At 41.7% G+C, this 18,719-nt stretch overlaps 1 protein-coding gene and 1 long non-coding RNA gene across 2 annotated transcripts; one reads left to right on the top strand and one right to left on the bottom strand.

Moving 5' to 3' along the window:
• Window positions 1-1,502: 1,502 nt before the first annotated feature.
• On the bottom strand, window positions 1,503-10,642 carry LOC146523551 (uncharacterized). The gene is made up of 2 exons (XR_014872454.1): window positions 7,632-10,642; window positions 1,503-7,540 (listed from the first exon to the last, which is right to left on the bottom strand). It is a non-coding gene; the product is annotated as an uncharacterized LOC146523551 (long non-coding RNA).
• Window positions 10,643-13,880: 3,238 nt separating this feature from the next.
• Window positions 13,881-18,716, top strand: LOC146523550 (RNA-binding protein 4.1-like). Its single transcript, XM_085147525.1, has 4 exons — window positions 13,881-14,010; window positions 15,016-15,444; window positions 15,803-16,539; window positions 16,704-18,716. Exons 2-3 carry the CDS (start codon window positions 15,033-15,035, stop codon window positions 16,531-16,533), a joined length of 1,143 nt encoding a protein of 380 aa, XP_085003651.1. The 5' UTR covers window positions 13,881-14,010; window positions 15,016-15,032; the 3' UTR covers window positions 16,534-16,539; window positions 16,704-18,716.
• The last annotated feature ends 3 nt before the right edge of the window (window positions 18,717-18,719 follow it).

The raw sequence follows: 18,719 nt of genomic DNA, 5'->3' as shown, positions 1-18,719 counted from the left end.
ACATCATTTCAATCAGTTTAAAGGTTTATTTGCAAGACACAAAAACAGAAAAAATTAAAAGTTACAAATGTATTGCGCATGAAACAGGAATTCAAACGTGGCTCAGATGTGTGTCACAAGTTAATCTGGCTGTAGGCTATGGCACTTGACCACAGGTGGCACTAATTGACTTGACTCCATTTGAGTGCACACAAAGTAAACTGCACACGTTAGTTGTGAAGCGAAAACGCTGAAATCGCAGTAATAACACGTACGAGGGGAACGATAACGAAGACAAGATGCTCCTGATCGTTACTCTTGCTGTTGTCGGATTATGATATTACTTTATGCCATGTTAGACCCCTAATTAAAGATTGTGAATTATTATGTAGTTTTAGTTTGCATTATGCTCCTGAATTAGAAGAAGGTGATAACTATTACATTTGGTAAACTGATTTGCATTACATTAGACTGTTGATTTATTGTGAATGAATGATATTGTTTTGTGATGCATTATACTGCTGAGTTATAAGAAAATATTGTTCACAGAAAGTCATCGTCTCATTTGTCTGATTAGAAGAGAACAGAGCATTCTGCCCCATCAGCAGGAGCAGATAAACAGGGAGCCAAGGTTGTAGCTTAGGCGCTGTGTGAGAGAAAGAATGTGAATGTTTAGGCTTTTATGATTAGGTGGGGGCCACTAGAGGCTATAAGAGTTTGATCAAGGCTCCACCATTTTGAGATCTGATGCTGTCTGCTGTATGGTGTCCATCTCCCACGCGTGTGTTCATTAAATCATCGTTTGACTTGACCCGGCCGGACCAGTGTGGTTATTTTGGTTTTCCTCTTGTATCCATTCCCAATATTTGAATCCGTAACAGTTTTGGGGGCTCGTCCTGTGGTATTGGGATGGAAGTTTTGGAGGCTTGGACGGTCCGAGGTGGTCAGACGGGCAGACATTATCCGGCAATCGAACTGAGTGGACAGGCGCCTTTATAAAAGAGGTAGGCACAGGCCTGTTGATTTTATCCGAAGTGTGCTGAATTGGACGATAAAATTAAATGTCTATTCAGTAAAAGTTGCCGGTGAGTGTCTGTTTTGATTTTGATGAAAAATCTCATGAGTTTTGAAACTTGAAGTAAGGTTACAAGTAATAATACTGGGTTAGAGTCCCAAGATAAAGTAATAATACTGAGTTAGAGTCTCAGGTAAAGGTAATAATACTGGGTTAGAGTCCCAAGGTAAAGGAAAATAATACTGAGTTAGAGTCTCAGGTAGTTGGATAGGGAATTGGTCATTTTGTGAGTTAGAGTCTCCATTGGTTTAAAGGATTGCATCTGTGTTGGCCATGTTGAGAGTTAGAGGCTCCATTGTCCATAACGTTGCATCTGCGTCGGTCATACTCTTGTTTTAGAGGGTTGACGGCGGTTTAAAAGTATTATAAATTTTGTTAGAACGGTGGTTAGAGTCCACTAAGAGGCGCATAGCCCGGAGGTTACGCTCCCTCCTGGCCGCGGACGCGCGACCTTGACCTGTCGGCGAACAGGGTTAGTTCAGTTGGTCACTGTGGAGCTTGGGGCACTCCAGAATAACTAGGAGTTCGAGTCTCCTTATCTGCGCTTTTTTGGGCACTTTAAATTGAGGTAGGGACTTTAGAGATGAGGCCAGATACAGTTCGAGTCTGATACTGGTTAATTGATTACAAAAAAGTTGGACTTTCTTCGGTTGGACCCGTTATCTTAAATTTGTCAAAATTGTGTAGGCGCTAAAACTTTCAGGCCTGAGAGTGATTGTAAATATAAGACGTCTTTGTAATATAATATAGAGTTGAGTGTGAAACGAGGCTGTGTGTGACGACAGCGCGCTGCAGCGCTGCAAGCTATTTTTAGATAGTGTGTGAACATGCAAATGAGGTGGCTGCTGTGAAGCCCACAGAGGACTTCCTGTTTAGCGTGTTATTGAGTTTTATAAGTATGATTTGCAAACAATGATACATGCCTGTAATTAAAACGCTGATTTTGCTGATTACAATATTACAAATAAAGTTTTGAATGACTACGGTGAATGTTTAATGTTTGGCTGAGTTTTGATATGGGAGAGACGGCTTCGCAGCTGCTGGGGGTAAGTGACCGGAAACTTGCATGCCCATAAAAGGCAACTGCCTGACTGTGTGAACTATGCACCAAGAGAGAGAGTAAAATCTAGGCAGATGAACCAAATGGATGTTGTAAGAAAAATAGTAAATGAATGTTTTAGTCTCTTAATACAGGTGGATTTCTCTCAACCTGGAAACCTGAGTACAGCAGCAAAAGGATAGATTAATAAAATTGGGACGACACACATGCCAAGCTCTGGCTCAAAATTTTACAGTTTGACCTCTCACTTTGTCCATAACCGAAAAAGAAGCTTAAAGGACATCTTCTCCTCCAGTTATCGGTTACCATCACTGGAAATTTTCAGGCAAGTTTTTCACTGAATTGTTTTTGGCACCATGTGTCCCTGAATCTCACAAGCAAGCTCTAATTCCTGGCTGAAGACATGGAATGCTGTTATTTAAGGTGGGAAATCAAAATTTGGGAAACAAAATTAAAAACACATACAATTGGAGAAATGCCTTGCTTGAGAAAAAAAAAAAAAAAAAAAAAAAAAAAGTTAAAATAACCCACCCACAAACGCACATACACGCAATGAAGAAACAGCTTACACTCATGAACACGTGAAGATTTTCCAGCAAGGTTAAAGCAGCGAAACTTAACATACACCTGATGTTAAATGATAAAGTCTATCCACTACTAACAATTAAACTCTCTGGGTTGCAGGACAACAACTTGACTTCAAAAAGACAGACACTGGTAAATCACAAACCAGTGATGAAACAACAAATTTAGTGGTTAAAAGAGTCAAATTGTGACATGTGTTCCTGTGATTGATTAATACAAGAGATTACTGAATAAAATAAAATTCCTTTTTTGAATTATTAAACATGATCTTAAGAATTTTAACGTGTACCTGTGTTGTCCTGTCAACTTGGTGGGTTATGAGTTGATTATATAGTGAGAAAAAAAACAAAAAAAAGGGGGGGAGAAGGCTGACACAGGGCCTGGCCCCTCTCTGAATAACATAGCCAAAACAACATTATTTTCAAACAACATCATTTTCCTGTTCGTCTGTTTTTGTTTTGTTTTTGTTTTTTCTCTTTATGCTTAATTACAGGCTGCTTTGTCAGCCCGGAAAGCCGAGGCTGACCTGGACTCCTGCTCTCCCCTCTACCATCTTTGCTCTCCCTTCTACCATCTTTGATGTGACCCTGACCAAATGCTACAGCAGCTGGGCCCACAACAACAGCCTGAGAATGTCAACAGTGCTGCAGGAAAGAGATCTCATGCAGCGGAGACGGAGAACGTTAAATCCAAGGCCCGTTTCACTACACGGGGGAGATTTCCAGACAGCTTCAGCTGACAGAGCTGTGACGAGACGCCTATTAAGCCCGGATGAAAGGTGAGGCCGAGCAAAAGAATGCTGACCTTAACAACTCTGCATTAAAACTGTGCAGGACAGTGATGGACCAACACGGATGATCGGGCAGCAAAAAGGGCGTGCCAGAGACACGAGGAGTAACTGAGGTCAGGAGGCACCTCAGATTGGACAAAAGCAGCAGAAGAACATAAGCTGAAGGCACAGGTGTCGGGGCTCGGTCAGGAGCTGACCTCTGAGAAGAGCCGAACAGCAGAGCTGCAGAAGGTCGTGGAGCAAAGCAAGGAAAACATCAAAAAACTTCAATCTGACGTGTACGGAAAAGACTCTGAGGTTTCTGCCCTCAGTGAGAGCTCAAGACATCAGAGCAGAAACTGAGCATGCCTCAGGAGGAGCTGGCTGCTAATCGAACCCATCAGTCAGGCTTGGAGTCCCAGATACAGGACTTTAAATCAGGCCGGAGCTTGCTGGAGCAGGAGGTTGCCAAACCTGACGAGAAGCTCCAACACAGGAGCAAACCCTGAAGGAGCTACAGAAGCAAAAAGGGTCAAGTTAAGGAGGAGCTGGACAAGGAGAAGATGCAGGACACTGGAGAAAAGGACTGCCTCAATTGGGGCCAGAACCAGTATGGAGAGAACTTTGGGCAGCAGCACCAACGGACCCAAACGGACTGAAAAGGGGGAGGGCGGGACCCCAGAGCAAGCCTCAGGCCATGGTTTACCCAGAACACCAGAACAGGAAAGTGATGAACACAAACACACACACACAAACACACACCTCTACATACACTGACTCAGAAGCAAGAGAAACACACATATGAACACATATGCACTCGTTGATTGACTGAGAAATGAACACAAACACACACACACAAATCAAAATGCTGATTCAATTCATTGAGAAGTGATCCACACACACACTCACATACACACATACACCTACACATGTTTGTGCAATGAAGAGTGATACACACACGCTGCTGCAATGAAGAATGCTTTACTAACAAATGCTATGCTGATACGCAAAATGCTGCACACAAACGTCCAAATACAGAATTTGTTACAACAACAAGAAGCCATTGATTGTTTAATTGGTTAAATGCATTTCATGTCACCCAGAGGGCATTTGTGCAGATTTAGGGGACAGGGTCTAGAGCAGTTTGGTTATGAAAACAATGTCTGTGAGTGATGTCTGTTTATGGCTTAAGGCCTCGACTGAATTGTTTACTGTGCTTCACACAGCCTGATAAGGAGCAGTGGTACAGAGTGAAAATGATGAATTAACGGTGTGAGCCTTATTTCGGAGCGCCACATTTTTGTGATTGAGATTTAATTGAAGGAGGAACACACTAAAAATAAATAAATAAAAATAAAAATAATAACAATAATAAAATATAAAATAAAAAGAAGAAAAGGGGGCCAGCCCTCGGATTTATGTAAGCATCCTACATGTATTTAACACAATTGCCTCAGGCTTTAAAGATTTGTACAAAATTCAACAGGAAATCATAGCTTCCCTGTATTTCCTACATTGTTGGCATGGTGGTGAGTGCTTTTGCTCCACAGTAAGAAGGTCCTGGGTGCAAGTCCACAGTCTGGTTAGTTTGCAGTGGTTTCTCTCTGGGTATTCTGGTTTCCTGCCACAGTGAAAAGTCATGCAGCTATTAGAGCTAGGTTAATTGATGATTCTAAATTATCCGTGAATGTAAGTGTAAATGGTTGTTTGTTTCTAGGTGATAGACTGGTGACCGGTTCGGGGTGCACCCTGCCTCGTAACCTATCACTTTAGAGTTATTTCCCAGCCCTCGTGCAATCAGGATAAAGATAGGAGGATGGTAGTTGTTGTAGACCCATTTAATTTTTATGGTAACCAGAATTTAGACTTTGTTGAACCGTAGGCAATATGAAGACAACATGTAGTATTTAAGGGACCAAGTAGAATTTGGATAAAAGTTATTGAATAGTGTTGAAATAAAAGGACAGAATTGTGAAGGATTAAAATATTCCAGGAGCTCAACTTACTCCATCTGAACATGTTTTAATCGTGTAATATGAACCCAAAATGCACAGGTTAACTGAAAATGAAAAGGTTGTGTTGATTTAACTCAGTTGTTTAAGTTTCTACCAAAGCAAAACATTTGTGTGCAACTAGTGTCCACTATTGAATCAAATAAGTCCAACATGTTTTTGTCAGTGCAAAAAGAAGTTACGGTACCTGTATGCTTACACAATATTGTCCCGGGACGGAGAAAAACTTTCTGGTGAAGTTTTGGTTGATTTTGGGTTTTGCTTAACACTAGGTTGATTTTATCAGTGAGGTTTGGATTGTTTTCTTCCTCTAAGAGAGAGAAAGATGGTTTTATGCTTGGACATGTTTCCAACGGGCCCCAGTATTTGTTATTATATGAGTATTTTATTGGTTACGTTTGTCTTTGCTTTTGTTACAGTGCACTGAAATAAGAACATCTGAGAGGAGTGATCCACCGGTGGTGATATTTTGGTATTTTGTGAGTTCCTGATTTAACAAATCAGCTCTTTAATCCAGGCCTGAGAGATTGAACTTTAAAGCGCTATAAAACATTCTTACTGAAAACAGTTGCAAAGTATTTTTCTCCATGATTATAATGGGCTTGGGAGAAATTCACTTATATGGGACATTGATCACATGAGAAGTCCTGAGCCTAAAAGGATTGCAGCGAGTCAATCCAGTCCAAAAAACAAGGAACTGTTTTTCCTTTAAAATGATGACGTCATCTTGCTGGTGATGGAGCCTCGAATAGGTTCCGCGTGAGACTCCATTATCAGCAATATCTGGTATGAATGTGTGTGAATGTATGCATGTGACTGGACTGTGATGGACTGACGACTAAAAGTTTTAACTGACTTGATACTGAGACAAAAACGATACCGACTTTAGGATTAGTACATGTCTACAAACAATTCACCTCGCCTGTAAAAGAAGGGTGGATGTTTTGTCTCGCTTTGTTTTGTTTTTGCAGGAGTAGGAGGACAGAGGCTAAGGGGGGAGGCTGCAGCGTCACATGAGTGTGAACTGCAGACTTAACCCTTTGGTTGCTAATTTTGAGCTACTGATGTTTCCATTAAGAAAATTGGGTTTTATTAGCTGTGTTTCGATTAATGCAGCACATTATATTGTTGGGAATGTTAAATGCTAAAGTGAAGAGAAGCTTTGATTTCACTCAAGACTGAACATGTTATTATTAACCATAGCAGGCCACTGTAAAAAAAAAAAAAGCCAATTAATTTAGATAGAAAAAGTCAAAAAACTCTACTGATGTCTATGAATAACAGGGGAATGATACACTTGTCACATTCAAAATATAGATATGTAATGACAAACACTGGTCCACGTCATTTAGGTTCTCCATTGAAATAGTCAATAATTTAGAAAAGTAAGATAGAACCGACAGACAGGGGCATGTGGTGCTGCACAAGAACAAGAGCAAAATAAAGAAAAATTATTGTTTAGTTTTGATAAATTAAAATTAAAATGTACCATTACACTCAGAGGATCAATATGAAATTCAATATATGCTAATTTTGTATGAAGTACGTGACTGATAACTGTTCTGTCCTGAGCTTTTGTTTTTACAGCGCCCACTTGACCACACCAACAGTTTCTTGCCACCAAAAGCGGGTACTTGCAAAGAATAGGGAGGAATATCATCAGAAGTGGGAAAGGTAAGCCCCGATGGGGGTGATAATGTAACACACCCAAAGAAAGATTTTAGGTCTGACCAACCGTCTCAGTCGTGGGCAAAACGATGACAGTCAATAAAATTCTAAAAGATAATTTAGTGACAAAAAATATTAAGAGATAAAAGATAAAACAGTCCAGTGTCCCATTCATGAATCAAATAAAAACACACAGTCCCAAGGTCAGAGCCAGCTATGCCACACGGCCAGTTGCACTCCACATGTTGCCTTTAACAGGGGTAGAAGTTGTCCTTGGAGACCCACCACCCTGCAAGCATATAGCCAGTGATCACTCCAACCTGTGCAACTATGCTGCCTTTAGGCTGTGGCATATAATAGGCCCTGGCCTGCACAGAGAGACAAAATGACACCTTCAGTATAAAATTCATAGCGCAAAACCCATGCATCCCAAACATATCAGATTATCACATTACATACATGCACAGAGAGACAAAATGACACAGCAGTGTTTGTAGTGTGGGCTATAAGTAGACCAGTGTATCAGTGCAATCAAGTACACCTGCCTGTAATTAGTCAAACCGAATTCCAGCCATTGGCTAACCAAAAATGTGACACACACACAAAAAACCACTCCCAACCCAGTGCAACTTCACACAATAATATGGAGCTGAATTAACACAGGCACACTAGTCTACCATGTTACAATAACACCATTAATTTCACGTATGGTCAAATTCTTAAAACTTGACCCCAAACATGAAAAATTCTTCAAACATTTAGAGACAGAGTGGAGTTCTAGATAAACATAATGTAGCAAACCACATAAGGATGGAGCATTGGAATCAATAAGATGGTGAAAAAACACGCAGGAAAAATGTTGATCATGTTGATTATGTTTATTCCAGTGCAGGGATTGGCTAATCTGACCAGGAAATGTTATAAATGGATTGTCGGAACAATCAGCGTTAAAATCACCTTTGACAGTCCAGACTAAGATGGCGTTGGACATCTTCAGGGCGGAAAAGGGTTGGTGTGACCAAGGTGTGGTTTGGCTTGTTGTATGTATATTTGATAATGATATAGCTCTGGATGGACCAGTTACCAGGGCATGGAAGGAGGACAGACTCATTAAATGAGGAGAAGGAATTTTCTGGGATTGGAGATCCTGTGGGTGAGTGGTTGACTAAAAGCATGCATAAAATAAAAGCTATTTTTTGTTATTGATTGGTAAATAGATTGATAATTGGCCACATTCACAGTTGTATTGACTTGTTGTGGACGTAGTCTACTTCATGTTTAAGCACTCTAATTAACAGATTGAAAATAGTGACATTAAAGGAAGAATATGCAGCACCACCCTGTCAGATGCCAGTGCCGGTGGGGCTCAGTGATGAATCAGGTGAGCTTCATGGCTGAATTAAAACATAGATGCCCCTGCGGTGGTCAGTAAGGGATAAAAAGGGGGTGTTTTACTGTTATTGTAGCATCAGCATTATTGTTACATCAGAATCATATAACAAGCATTGCATTGAACATTTATTGAAGCTATTGACATATTAACATTTGTATTACAGTGATTGTTATAACCCCACGTTAATCTTCTATCTACAGGTGTCAAAAGTAGTCAACAAGTTCATATTGAAGTGAAGTTCATATTAATACAGGTTTTGTTTGTAGACGATTGTGAAGACGCAGACTCTGGGCGGAGCCAGGTGTTGAACAGATCTAACATGACAATTAAATTGATTTCATTCCCTAACACAGAATAACAAGACTGGAGCAACGACACTGGATAGGAGAAAGTCTGATACTTTCTAAGATATGAGGTCACTAACCTTTTCTTTTAATTTTCTAGCTTCATTGAATGGACACATGTTAGAATTAGAAATGGCTAATTTGTTTTTATGTCTTTTATTAGAATGAGTGGTTTTAATCATTTATATATATATCTTGCAAATGTGCTTATAATGAGTTGGCACTCGGTCTTTTGAAGGTCATAAGCTTCGTTCGGCGATAGTCCGGACTGATAAAGTGTAAGAAATGCCTTGAGTGCAGCGGGCTAAATGCAAACACGCTTACACACACATACACTAAATTAGGATAAGTCCTTGGGACATTCTGAATATTCTAAACAAATTCTGAATCACCAAAAGATCAGTAGACAGCAACATTAGATTGTTAGAGCTAGGAAGAGAGGTGTTTTGGTTTTCTGTCTCTTACAGAGAAAGGAACAGACACCAGACGAGGTCACAGATATACGAGGATCCTTGGCAGCAGAGACAGACACGGTGACTGCTGAAACATCAACTGGGTTCAAGTGTCATGGCATTTTGGGCTCCAGTTAGTCACCTCAAAAGGATGGATCCCATAAACACAGCAATAACCATGAAGGGGTTGACGGAAATCCAGGAACACCACACCAACGACGTTCGAGAGGCTGTTGGTCATAAGGAGAACACCTTTCTGTTCCTTTTCCTGGGGAACACAGCTGTGATCCCAGAATACACAGATCATTGTTTGAAATCGGGGCAGAATAATCCCCTGATCTGTGCAACGACTGAAGGGTTGTCTAACCCCTGATGTTGAAGGAAACAAGAGCCGAGGATCACCCGACTGGAAGACATTGGTGCCTACAGCAATAAAATAAAGGTTAAAAGCTCCTCGGACAGAGGTTCTAGTCCGAGTACGTTTGGAGGGTATAAGGTAGCACCGAAATAAAGCTGTGGGAGAACTGGGGAGTGATGGGAGTATCATCTGTATCTACTGTTGTTGTTGTAATAAAAGTTTTTCTTGCATCTGAACTGAGTAAACACAGAGGTCATCTCACATATGGTTCACCCAACAGGGGGACAAAGGGCCTGAGGAGTAAGGAGAAATGAACCCGGCAACACTGGATTGCAGGGTGTAAGTGAGCTCTTTATGTCTAAAGAGCTCATCAGGGGGAATTGTCGGATTATGATATTACTTTATGCCATGTTAGACCCCTAATTAAAGATTGTGAATTATTATGTAGTTTTAGTTTGCATTATGCTCCTGAATTAGAAGAAGGTGATAACTATTACATTTGGTAAACTGATTTGCATTACATTAGACTGTTGATTTATTGTGAATGAATGATATTGTTTTGTGATGCATTATACTGCTGAGTTATAAGAAAATATTGTTCACAGAAAGTCATCGTCTCATTTGTCTGATTAGAAGAGAACAGAGCATTCTGCCCCATCAGCAGGAGCAGATAAACAGGGAGCCAAGGTTGTAGCTTAGGCGCTGTGTGAGAGAAAGAATGTGAATGTTTAGGCTTTTATGATTAGGTGGGGGCCACTAGAGGCTATAAGAGTTTGATCAAGGCTCCACCATTTTGAGATCTGATGCTGTCTGCTGTATGGTGTCCATCTCCCACGCGTGTGTTCATTAAATCATCGTTTGACTTGACCCGGCCGGACCAGTGTGGTTATTTTGGTTTTCCTCTTGTATCCATTCCCAATATTTGAATCCGTAACACTGTCCTGTGAACAGCATCGGCGTAGGGGTGGGTTTTTATAATCGATTTATCGATTAAAATCGATTCTGGCTTGGATAATGTAAAATCGATTCATTAAAAACCTGAATTGATTTTTTAATATAAATTTATTTTGCCCGAAATGCCAGAATCTCTGGTGAAATCTCACAAAATTTCAACAACCACCAAACAGCTAAGACAGTAAATGAGAGCAGGAACACGGATTCTGCACAAAGACATAAACACAGCGCGGAGCCGCGGATCAGAATCCGTTAGATGTCGCCTTTCTCACGGTCGGGGCTGAAAGCCGACAGCGCGCTGATTCTGATCTGTCGGCGGGTCCGCGCTTTGTGTTCACGCCCTTTATGCGCTGATTCTAAAGCTGTTAGTTTGATGTCTCTCCAAACAATATTGACCGAACCAGCAGCAAAAGAAGATCCAAACTACGCATCACATAAACATCGTCATGTATTCACTCTTACTTTTATTGTTTTGCTTCGACCACGATGCACAGCTCTCTCTCGTGTGCTTGCGCTCGATCTCTCTCTCCCTCTCTCTCTCCCCCTCTCTCTCTCTGTACTGTTTTCTGCATTATTCGCTTGCTTGTTAGCACAAGTCTACCTTGTTTACAACGCTGTCGACCGACTTTTTTTTTTTTTTTGTTTTATATACTTCTGAAAAGAAAACCTAATTTCTGCCGTTCAATACTGAACAAATTTAAACTTTTTAAAATTATGCAAAATGCAAAACGCTTAGCTGTGTCTCTAATAAAACCGCTGTAACTTCAGAGGTAATGTTCATGTGTTGATTAATGGTTTTCTTTCGTTTTTGATGTACTGCAGAATATTTTTATAAAATCCCAGGCCAAGAAAATCGCTTTCATGTTTTTCTGTGTTTATCTTCAGCTACTTTGACACAAAGGCATCTGCTGTGATGCTCACACCTTTGATAAAGTCTTGCGTGTGTCAGCTTCCTTTTTATAGATACAAAAATATGTAAATATACTGATCTGAATTATAATATTTCTGACTGTCAAAATTTCCCAGATTCAAATCGAAGTGAATTGAATCGAATTAAATCGAATCGTGGATCGAATCAATTCGGGACCTTGTGAATCGGAATTGAATCGATTCTAGAAATCAGTGATGATACCCAGCCCTACATCGGCGTGGTGTTAATTGTTTGCTTTTGTTTTGGCGATCGCCCCGTGAATGAGAATAGGACCAGGTAAACCCGCGACATTTTTAAATAGTTTGTCGTTCAACAGCAACAAGACTGACAGAGTGTGTTTGAGGAAACCTCACAAATGTCACAGATGAAATATTTGGTGTTTATTTGCTGGTTTGTCGGTAGCAGCTCCTTCAAAGTAAGTCTACCACACAACGCCAGTTGATTTGGATCACCGGTCCAAACAATTTGAACGATTGTTATGTTACCTTTTGTGTTGAGTTTGACTGATATTTGCTGGATAGCAAATGTTTTAAAGCTATGCAACCTTTATCTGTACATAGCAGTTAAACTGTTTAGATTAATCTTTATTGATAATATACATTATTTATTTATGAATTACTGTGTACACAAGAATAAGTTAATGTATTAAGCTAAACTGGCGGAAATTTTAGTATTACTCTTGTGATTTCTTTTATTGGCCCTGTTTATTTACAGGCCAGGTGACCCTTTAGGGCAGGGGTGTCAAACTCAAATACACAGTGGGCCAAAATTCAAAACTGGAACAAAGTCGCAGGCTAACATTAATATTTATTGGAAAAAAAAATCTTCCTCCAGATATAAGAATGAATCTTTTCTTATGGACTCAAATAAGTTTTGCTGGAAAACTGAATATGGAACAAGAAAAGCTTAATACTAAACAATATATATATTAGCTGTATAATACCAGCAGGCCAAGTCTAATAGTAATTTGGTATGGCTTCGCGGGCCAAATGTAATTAGGTTTAAAATGCCGAGCCAATGAACGGCTGGGAGCAGGAATCTTTCTTCACTGAAGCTTCCACTTCCACGTGTCTGGTAGGAAGTTGTCAAAGACGACAAGCAAAGAGAAAACAAGCAAAGAAAAAGAGAGCAATATAATAAACAACATCATCGCGATGATCTATGTGAAGATAACAGTAAATACTAAATATTGAATATTATTGTGCAGCACGAAAGATCGACAGTGCACAGTGTGCTTTGAGGTAGGAGCCAAAAAGGGTGTAGTTTGTGTGTGTGAGCACCTGTGTGTACACCTGTGAGCATGAGCGCGCTTGTATTTAAAAGATTCCTTTATGTAATGATCTGCTAGAGGGTTTGGGGGGGCCACAGCCCCGTCCTCCAGGGCATGAAGCAGGTATGGAGGAGATCCAGGCTCCAGACATCCAGAGGCCCTCAGAACACAAGAGACCAAGGAAGACCAACGGAGAGGCAACCGTGCCACTATCCCGGAAAGAGCTGAGGAGAGCCCCAGATGAGGGGTCAGCCGCGGAGCAGAAGCCAGGGGGGGTTGCAGTGACGTGCCCGTGAGCTCCGTCAGCTGTGCCAGAGTGACCGAGCCCCAGGCCAAGAGGCCGAGGGCACCCCATCCCCGAAGGAGCCCGAGCGAGCCCCAGGCTCCAGGCCCCGACAAGCAGCCACCAAGGAGTGAGCCAGTGTGTACCTGGACGCCCATCCCCGGACACAAAGAACCACCAATGCACCGATGTCTGAAGGCGTCTGCCACTGGCAGGGGGAGTGGTGGGGGGAGATGGGCCTCCATACCTTGGAGGGCCTGAGATGTCCCCAGAGAGGTGGCATCTGATACCCGACCTGACATATAGACACATAGTTTTCTACAGTCAATGGTTCAAACCTTTACTGGAGCCTCCCAGTGTGCAAGCCACAAAAGTGCAGCTCATTTCTTCTTTTTTCTTTTTTTGCACACAGAAACCCTTTGTATAAGAACATCTTATTAAATAACAATAGTACAGAAATGTTAAATAAGGTGAAATACTCAAGGGCCTTCCTGCTCCCATCTTTCCTTTATCTCCATGTTTGATTTTCATGTCGCAGCTTCCTTTTGCTCTGCTGGCTGCTCTGCCTTTGTAAAAAACAAAAACAACAACAACATGGCAGATTGAACTGATTGCTTATGCTTTAGGGTTTTTTTTCCAGTAAATTTTATATCTAATGTCCTTTTTTATAATGGTAAAAAAAATATATGCTGTGGTCAACGAGCTCACTTTTGGCGCCGATTGACTTGTTCGCACTCCAGGCCAGTAGAGGGCGAACGGCTCCAAGCTGGTTTGCTAACTACCAATCAAAGCAACAGTAGAAGAAGAGAACACGGACGGTACAGTGGCGTCATTTCATTGTTCATTCATTGGTATCGAGGCCTACGTCTCTTTATAGGTGAGCTGGGGGTTTTGGTGTGAAGACGTGACACGAATCTTTATGTGTGCGATGTAAAACTTACGTTGTGGTGTTTATTAAAGAAGAAAATTAATTAACAGGCCAAAGTGAGTGAGTCTGTGGCTAGCGAGCATTAGCTTCCTGGACGTATTACAGTCAAAAATTATAAATAACAGTGGATGAATGGTGAAGAGTTGCGAACTAAACGCAGTTTACATAGTTTAGAAATTAGGAGCAACACGTACCTGTGGCGTTAGGGTTCGTTATCATGTGATTAATGTAACATACGCATTAGTGCTAACAAGCTAGCTACTTTACGAGTGCAAAACTGGTGTTGACATGTCTCCACTGACAAATGAACGCAGTGTGTAATATGAAGGTGGTACTTTTCCAAATACAGCATACACACTCAAAAGTTAGCACATCTGCTCAGCAAAAGTCTGTTTATGTCACCCAGCCCCAAAGCAGCTCCTGTCACAGCCCGGAGTTCAGCTCTTCTCATCTGCGGATCATTTTGCAGCAGCAACATGTAGATACGGTTTAAATGAATTGTGTAGTCTCTGTGTGCACACTTGACTACTCGAGTAGTCATACATGTTAGATCGCCTGTGATGAGTACAGATAAGAAACTATCCTGCCAGTGTCTGACATGGACATCATTCTGACCACCACAGACAGTCCACACGTTGAATCTTCTGCGGTCTAATAAAAGAAGCTGGTGAAAGCTGAGTGAATGATTCTCTCCTTTTATGTGACTTGATTTTGGCCTGTCCTCATTGATGTTTGGTGTGAAAACATTCAACAGTTTAAGCAAACATGCCCTGCCTTGTTAATGTTTGCGAAGGCCTTTGTATTAGCTGAACAATTGCTTTTAGATTTAGTTTGTATTTATTTGTATAAGGTAGCAATTTCATAACATTGTTAACCAACAGAAATGGGCAATGGCCCTTTTAGATCAATAAGTATGGAATGTGTTCCTAAAAGACATATTTCTTGATCTTCTAGGATACAAAGAATTCATCATGGTGAAAATTTTTATTGGCAACCTTGCCTGCAATGCCACAGCAGAGGAGCTACGGGAACTCTTCGAGAAGTACGGCAAAGTCACAGAATGTGACACTGTCAAAAACTACGGCTTTGTACACATGAGCAACATGAGCGAGGCAGAGGAGGCCATCAAAAACCTCCACCAGCACCAGCTGCACGGCTGGCGCATGAATGTGGAAATGAGCAAAGGGAGGCCTAAGTCCACCACCAAACTGCATGTCAGCAACCTCGGGGAAGAGGTCACTAGTGACGTTTTGAGGGCCAAGTTTGAAGAGTTTGGCGCAGTGGTGGAGTGTGACATTGTTAAAGACTATGCCTTTGTTCACATGGAGCGAGTCGAGGATGCAATGGAAGCCATCAGTAAGCTGGACAACACAGCCTACAAAGGTGAACGCTCGGGCAGGGGAGTACAAGTTGTCTTCTCTGTACATGCGATTTTGGATTCTATTTTGCCGCCGTAGGGATTAGTAAAGTCCTCTTGCTGATGTATTTCCACAGAGTATGGATAACTGTTAACTGACCAGTTAACTGAAAATAATCACAATTTTGGATGGTTTTTTTGTAAAACCAGTGGCAGTGTACTTGATGAATGGGCACTGCACTGTCATTCAGTCACCTGCACGTTGTGCTGCACGTTTTTTCGCTTCTCTCAGTCATTGTCGCTTTAACGTGTTTAATGGTCGTTAAGAAGCTTTCCGTGTCAGAGTCCCCACGGTCTCATGCGTGTCTTCTCTTTCCTTACAAGGCAAGCTGATGAGCGTACAGCTATCCACCAGTCGGCTTCGCACTGCCCCGGGAATGGGAAATCATACGGGCTGCTTTGTCTGCGGGAAACACGGCCACTGGTCGAAAGACTGTCCAGTCAGTCGGAACGGTAGCCACAGTGACAGCATGAGAGGCCGCGGCACCTGGGCCCCGCCACACGGTCTCCCAAGTTATGGCAGCTACGGGATGGCCTCACCTGCAGCAGCTGATTACATGGGTGGCTCTGCATATAGTCAGGCTAGTTACGTAGGTGGGTTGCCTCCACCTCCTCCCCATAGGCTTAGCGGCTACGCCTCTGAGCCGGGGGATCGGTACGGCAGCAGAGCACCAGGCTCCTATGCTGATAGGTCACCAGCCTTTGATCGTGACCATCTCTATAGCAGCGTCAACTATTATGAGAAGTACAGAGCTCATCCTTTTGGCTCAAGCTATTTTGAGGATCGGCGCATGTCCTACCTTCCCCCTCCCCCACCTTCCTCCATCTCAAAGCTCTCATCCAGTGTAGATCCCTTTAAGCATCAGGCCTTGCCTCCGCCTCAAGTGCCTGCCGCATGCTACACAGGTGAGCACACCCCGACCAGACGAGCAGCTGTCCCATCGGCCGGCTTTGCCTATGAGCGAACACAACTGTCGCCCGCCTCTGCCTCCAGGAGCTCATACACAGCTGCACGACCCAAGGGTCATTATGCATCACGTTATGCGCCTTACTAAAGCCAGGTGAGCACCACAGTCCATAACGTTACTTTAAGACATTAGCAGTCAGCGGGCACTGACGCGGTTCTGTGTTTGTCTGAACTTGGACTGTTTTTAACGTTCTGAATCTTTTAAAGTTGTGGTAAGTGTCAGCACTGTTTCTCAGGAATGCTGTGCTCTCTTTCTAGGTCTGTCTGTGGACTGCAAGACTTTTCCTTTGCCGTCACTTCAAGTGTGATTCCTTCAGTCTGCGTTGATGTACGGCAAAGAGACTTTGTTTGGAAAATGGTGTCCGTATCTTCTAGGCATCTGAGATGCCAGTGGCCTGCAGATGACTCTTTTCAGCCATGTTCCCCTAGCTTGTTTTCTGAAGGGGCGATTAGCAAACGTCACACTTTGACATTTTTCTTACTCTGCAGGTTTTCAGCTCGGGTTTTAGCCAAGTCTTTCTTTCTTTACATGTCTCTCATCATTTGTTGCAAATTGTTCAAATCGGCAAATAATAATTTTTGGTCTTTCTTTGTCATTTAGACATATTCTTGTTCAGTTAATACATGTTTTGTTTTTTAAGATTGCATGAAGCGTACCTCATTCCACATAATGGCATAGGTTACCCGTTGCACAGAAGAATTGGATCTTGCCCTTTCAGACATTTGACATGTGTGTCAGTAAAATGAATTTGGATAAAGAGAAAAAAGTGTTACAAATGATCATCATTGCTGCAGCGTCATTGCTGCAGCGGGCGGTAACTCTCAATGTGTATTTTATCACAGGTAAAGCCAGAAGTGTGGAATCGAATGGTGCAGCGTTTCCCTCTGTAGTGGATTAAAAGGCTAAAGGCAGCAGCAGGGAAATGGATGTGTGTGCAGTCTGGCGTTCAGTTAGCATTTACAGAGTTTAAACCAAAGTTAAGCCTGGAGATCATAAACATTCCAGCTTTTTTCTCATTTAAATGTGTCTGTGGGTTCTGCTATTTGTTCATTTTCTAATAATTGAGGTGTCTGCTGGTCTAAAATTCCTCAACTAAGTGACACCAAAGTGAGACTGTTAGCTGATATGGATTGTGCAACTGACAAACGGTTTTCTTCCCGATGATAGTGGTGCTGACTGCCTGTAGCCAACAACAGAAATGAGCCACAATGTGTGAGATCTCTGTTGTATCCATGTAACACTGAGTAGAAACAAGTCTGTGGGGGGACAGAGCAGAGCTGTAGAAGTTGTGAGGCACGTCCTGTGTACTGTTGAAGGTGCCTTTCCTTGTTTCGCTTATGAGTGGATTTGAAGTTTGTATTTTTCATACTAGCTGAAAAAATATTAATATACCTTTAAAAAAAAATCTGAAGTTAATGATTTTTAATAAAGCCAAAATTATTTTGGTCATGCTCTTTTCAGTTTTTTTACTTGAGTATGATGAACGCAGTGGTGTGGCTTTTGGTATTTTGTTCTAAAAATGCTCCAAGTATGAATATCAGAAAATAAAATCCAGTTATTTGGCCAAATAGGGGCTCAAGGTTAATGTTCAAGACAATGTCTTGTAAAAAAATAAATAAAACAAAGTCTCCAATGAAAGGCCATTCTTCACATATTTAAAATCTATATTTCTTTGAAATTCTGTTTTTTGTTTTTGTTTGTTTGTTTAAAGCTCTTCATTGATGTAGAGCCACAGTTGAATTAAACTTTTCAGTGCAGATTTTAGAGAGAAAAAATACTAACCCCTGTCTCTTCATTGTGTTAAAATTCAGGACCATACATTTAAATTCCATTTAAAAGAGAGAGAAGTCACCGGGACAAGCCTGGAGAAATAAAAATTGTTTTGACAAACTAAAACAGCCTTATGTGCTGAGCCAGTTTGGGTCATGTGTGTTTTATTCTGCTGCGGATGGTAGAGAATACAGGACGAACCACTGTGCCCAAACTGGGATGGATCAGAACTAAATTGCCCCCTCTTTCGCTACGTTGTTATCAATAAGGTTTTCATATCAGAACATATTGGACGAAACGCATTGACACTAATATGTATGTGGTAGTCCAGTTAACTTGAAAACTTTGCTCCGTGAACCGAGATGGGACCTCCAAACTCCAGGCTACAGATCCAGCTTTGAGTGGGCTGTGTGTCTCCGCATGAACGCTTTCAAAGACCCAAAGATGTGATCCAGCGACTGTATGAAAGAACCTTTTTCACTTTTGATCAGCGTGATTAGGTG

This window comes from Neolamprologus multifasciatus, chromosome 3, assembly GCF_963576455.1.
Source record: "Neolamprologus multifasciatus chromosome 3, fNeoMul1.2, whole genome shotgun sequence".
Lineage (NCBI taxonomy): Eukaryota > Metazoa > Chordata > Actinopteri > Cichliformes > Cichlidae > Neolamprologus > Neolamprologus multifasciatus.
Note: the sequence above shows the minus strand (reverse complement) of the source record. Positions and strands in the feature narration are given on the sequence as shown.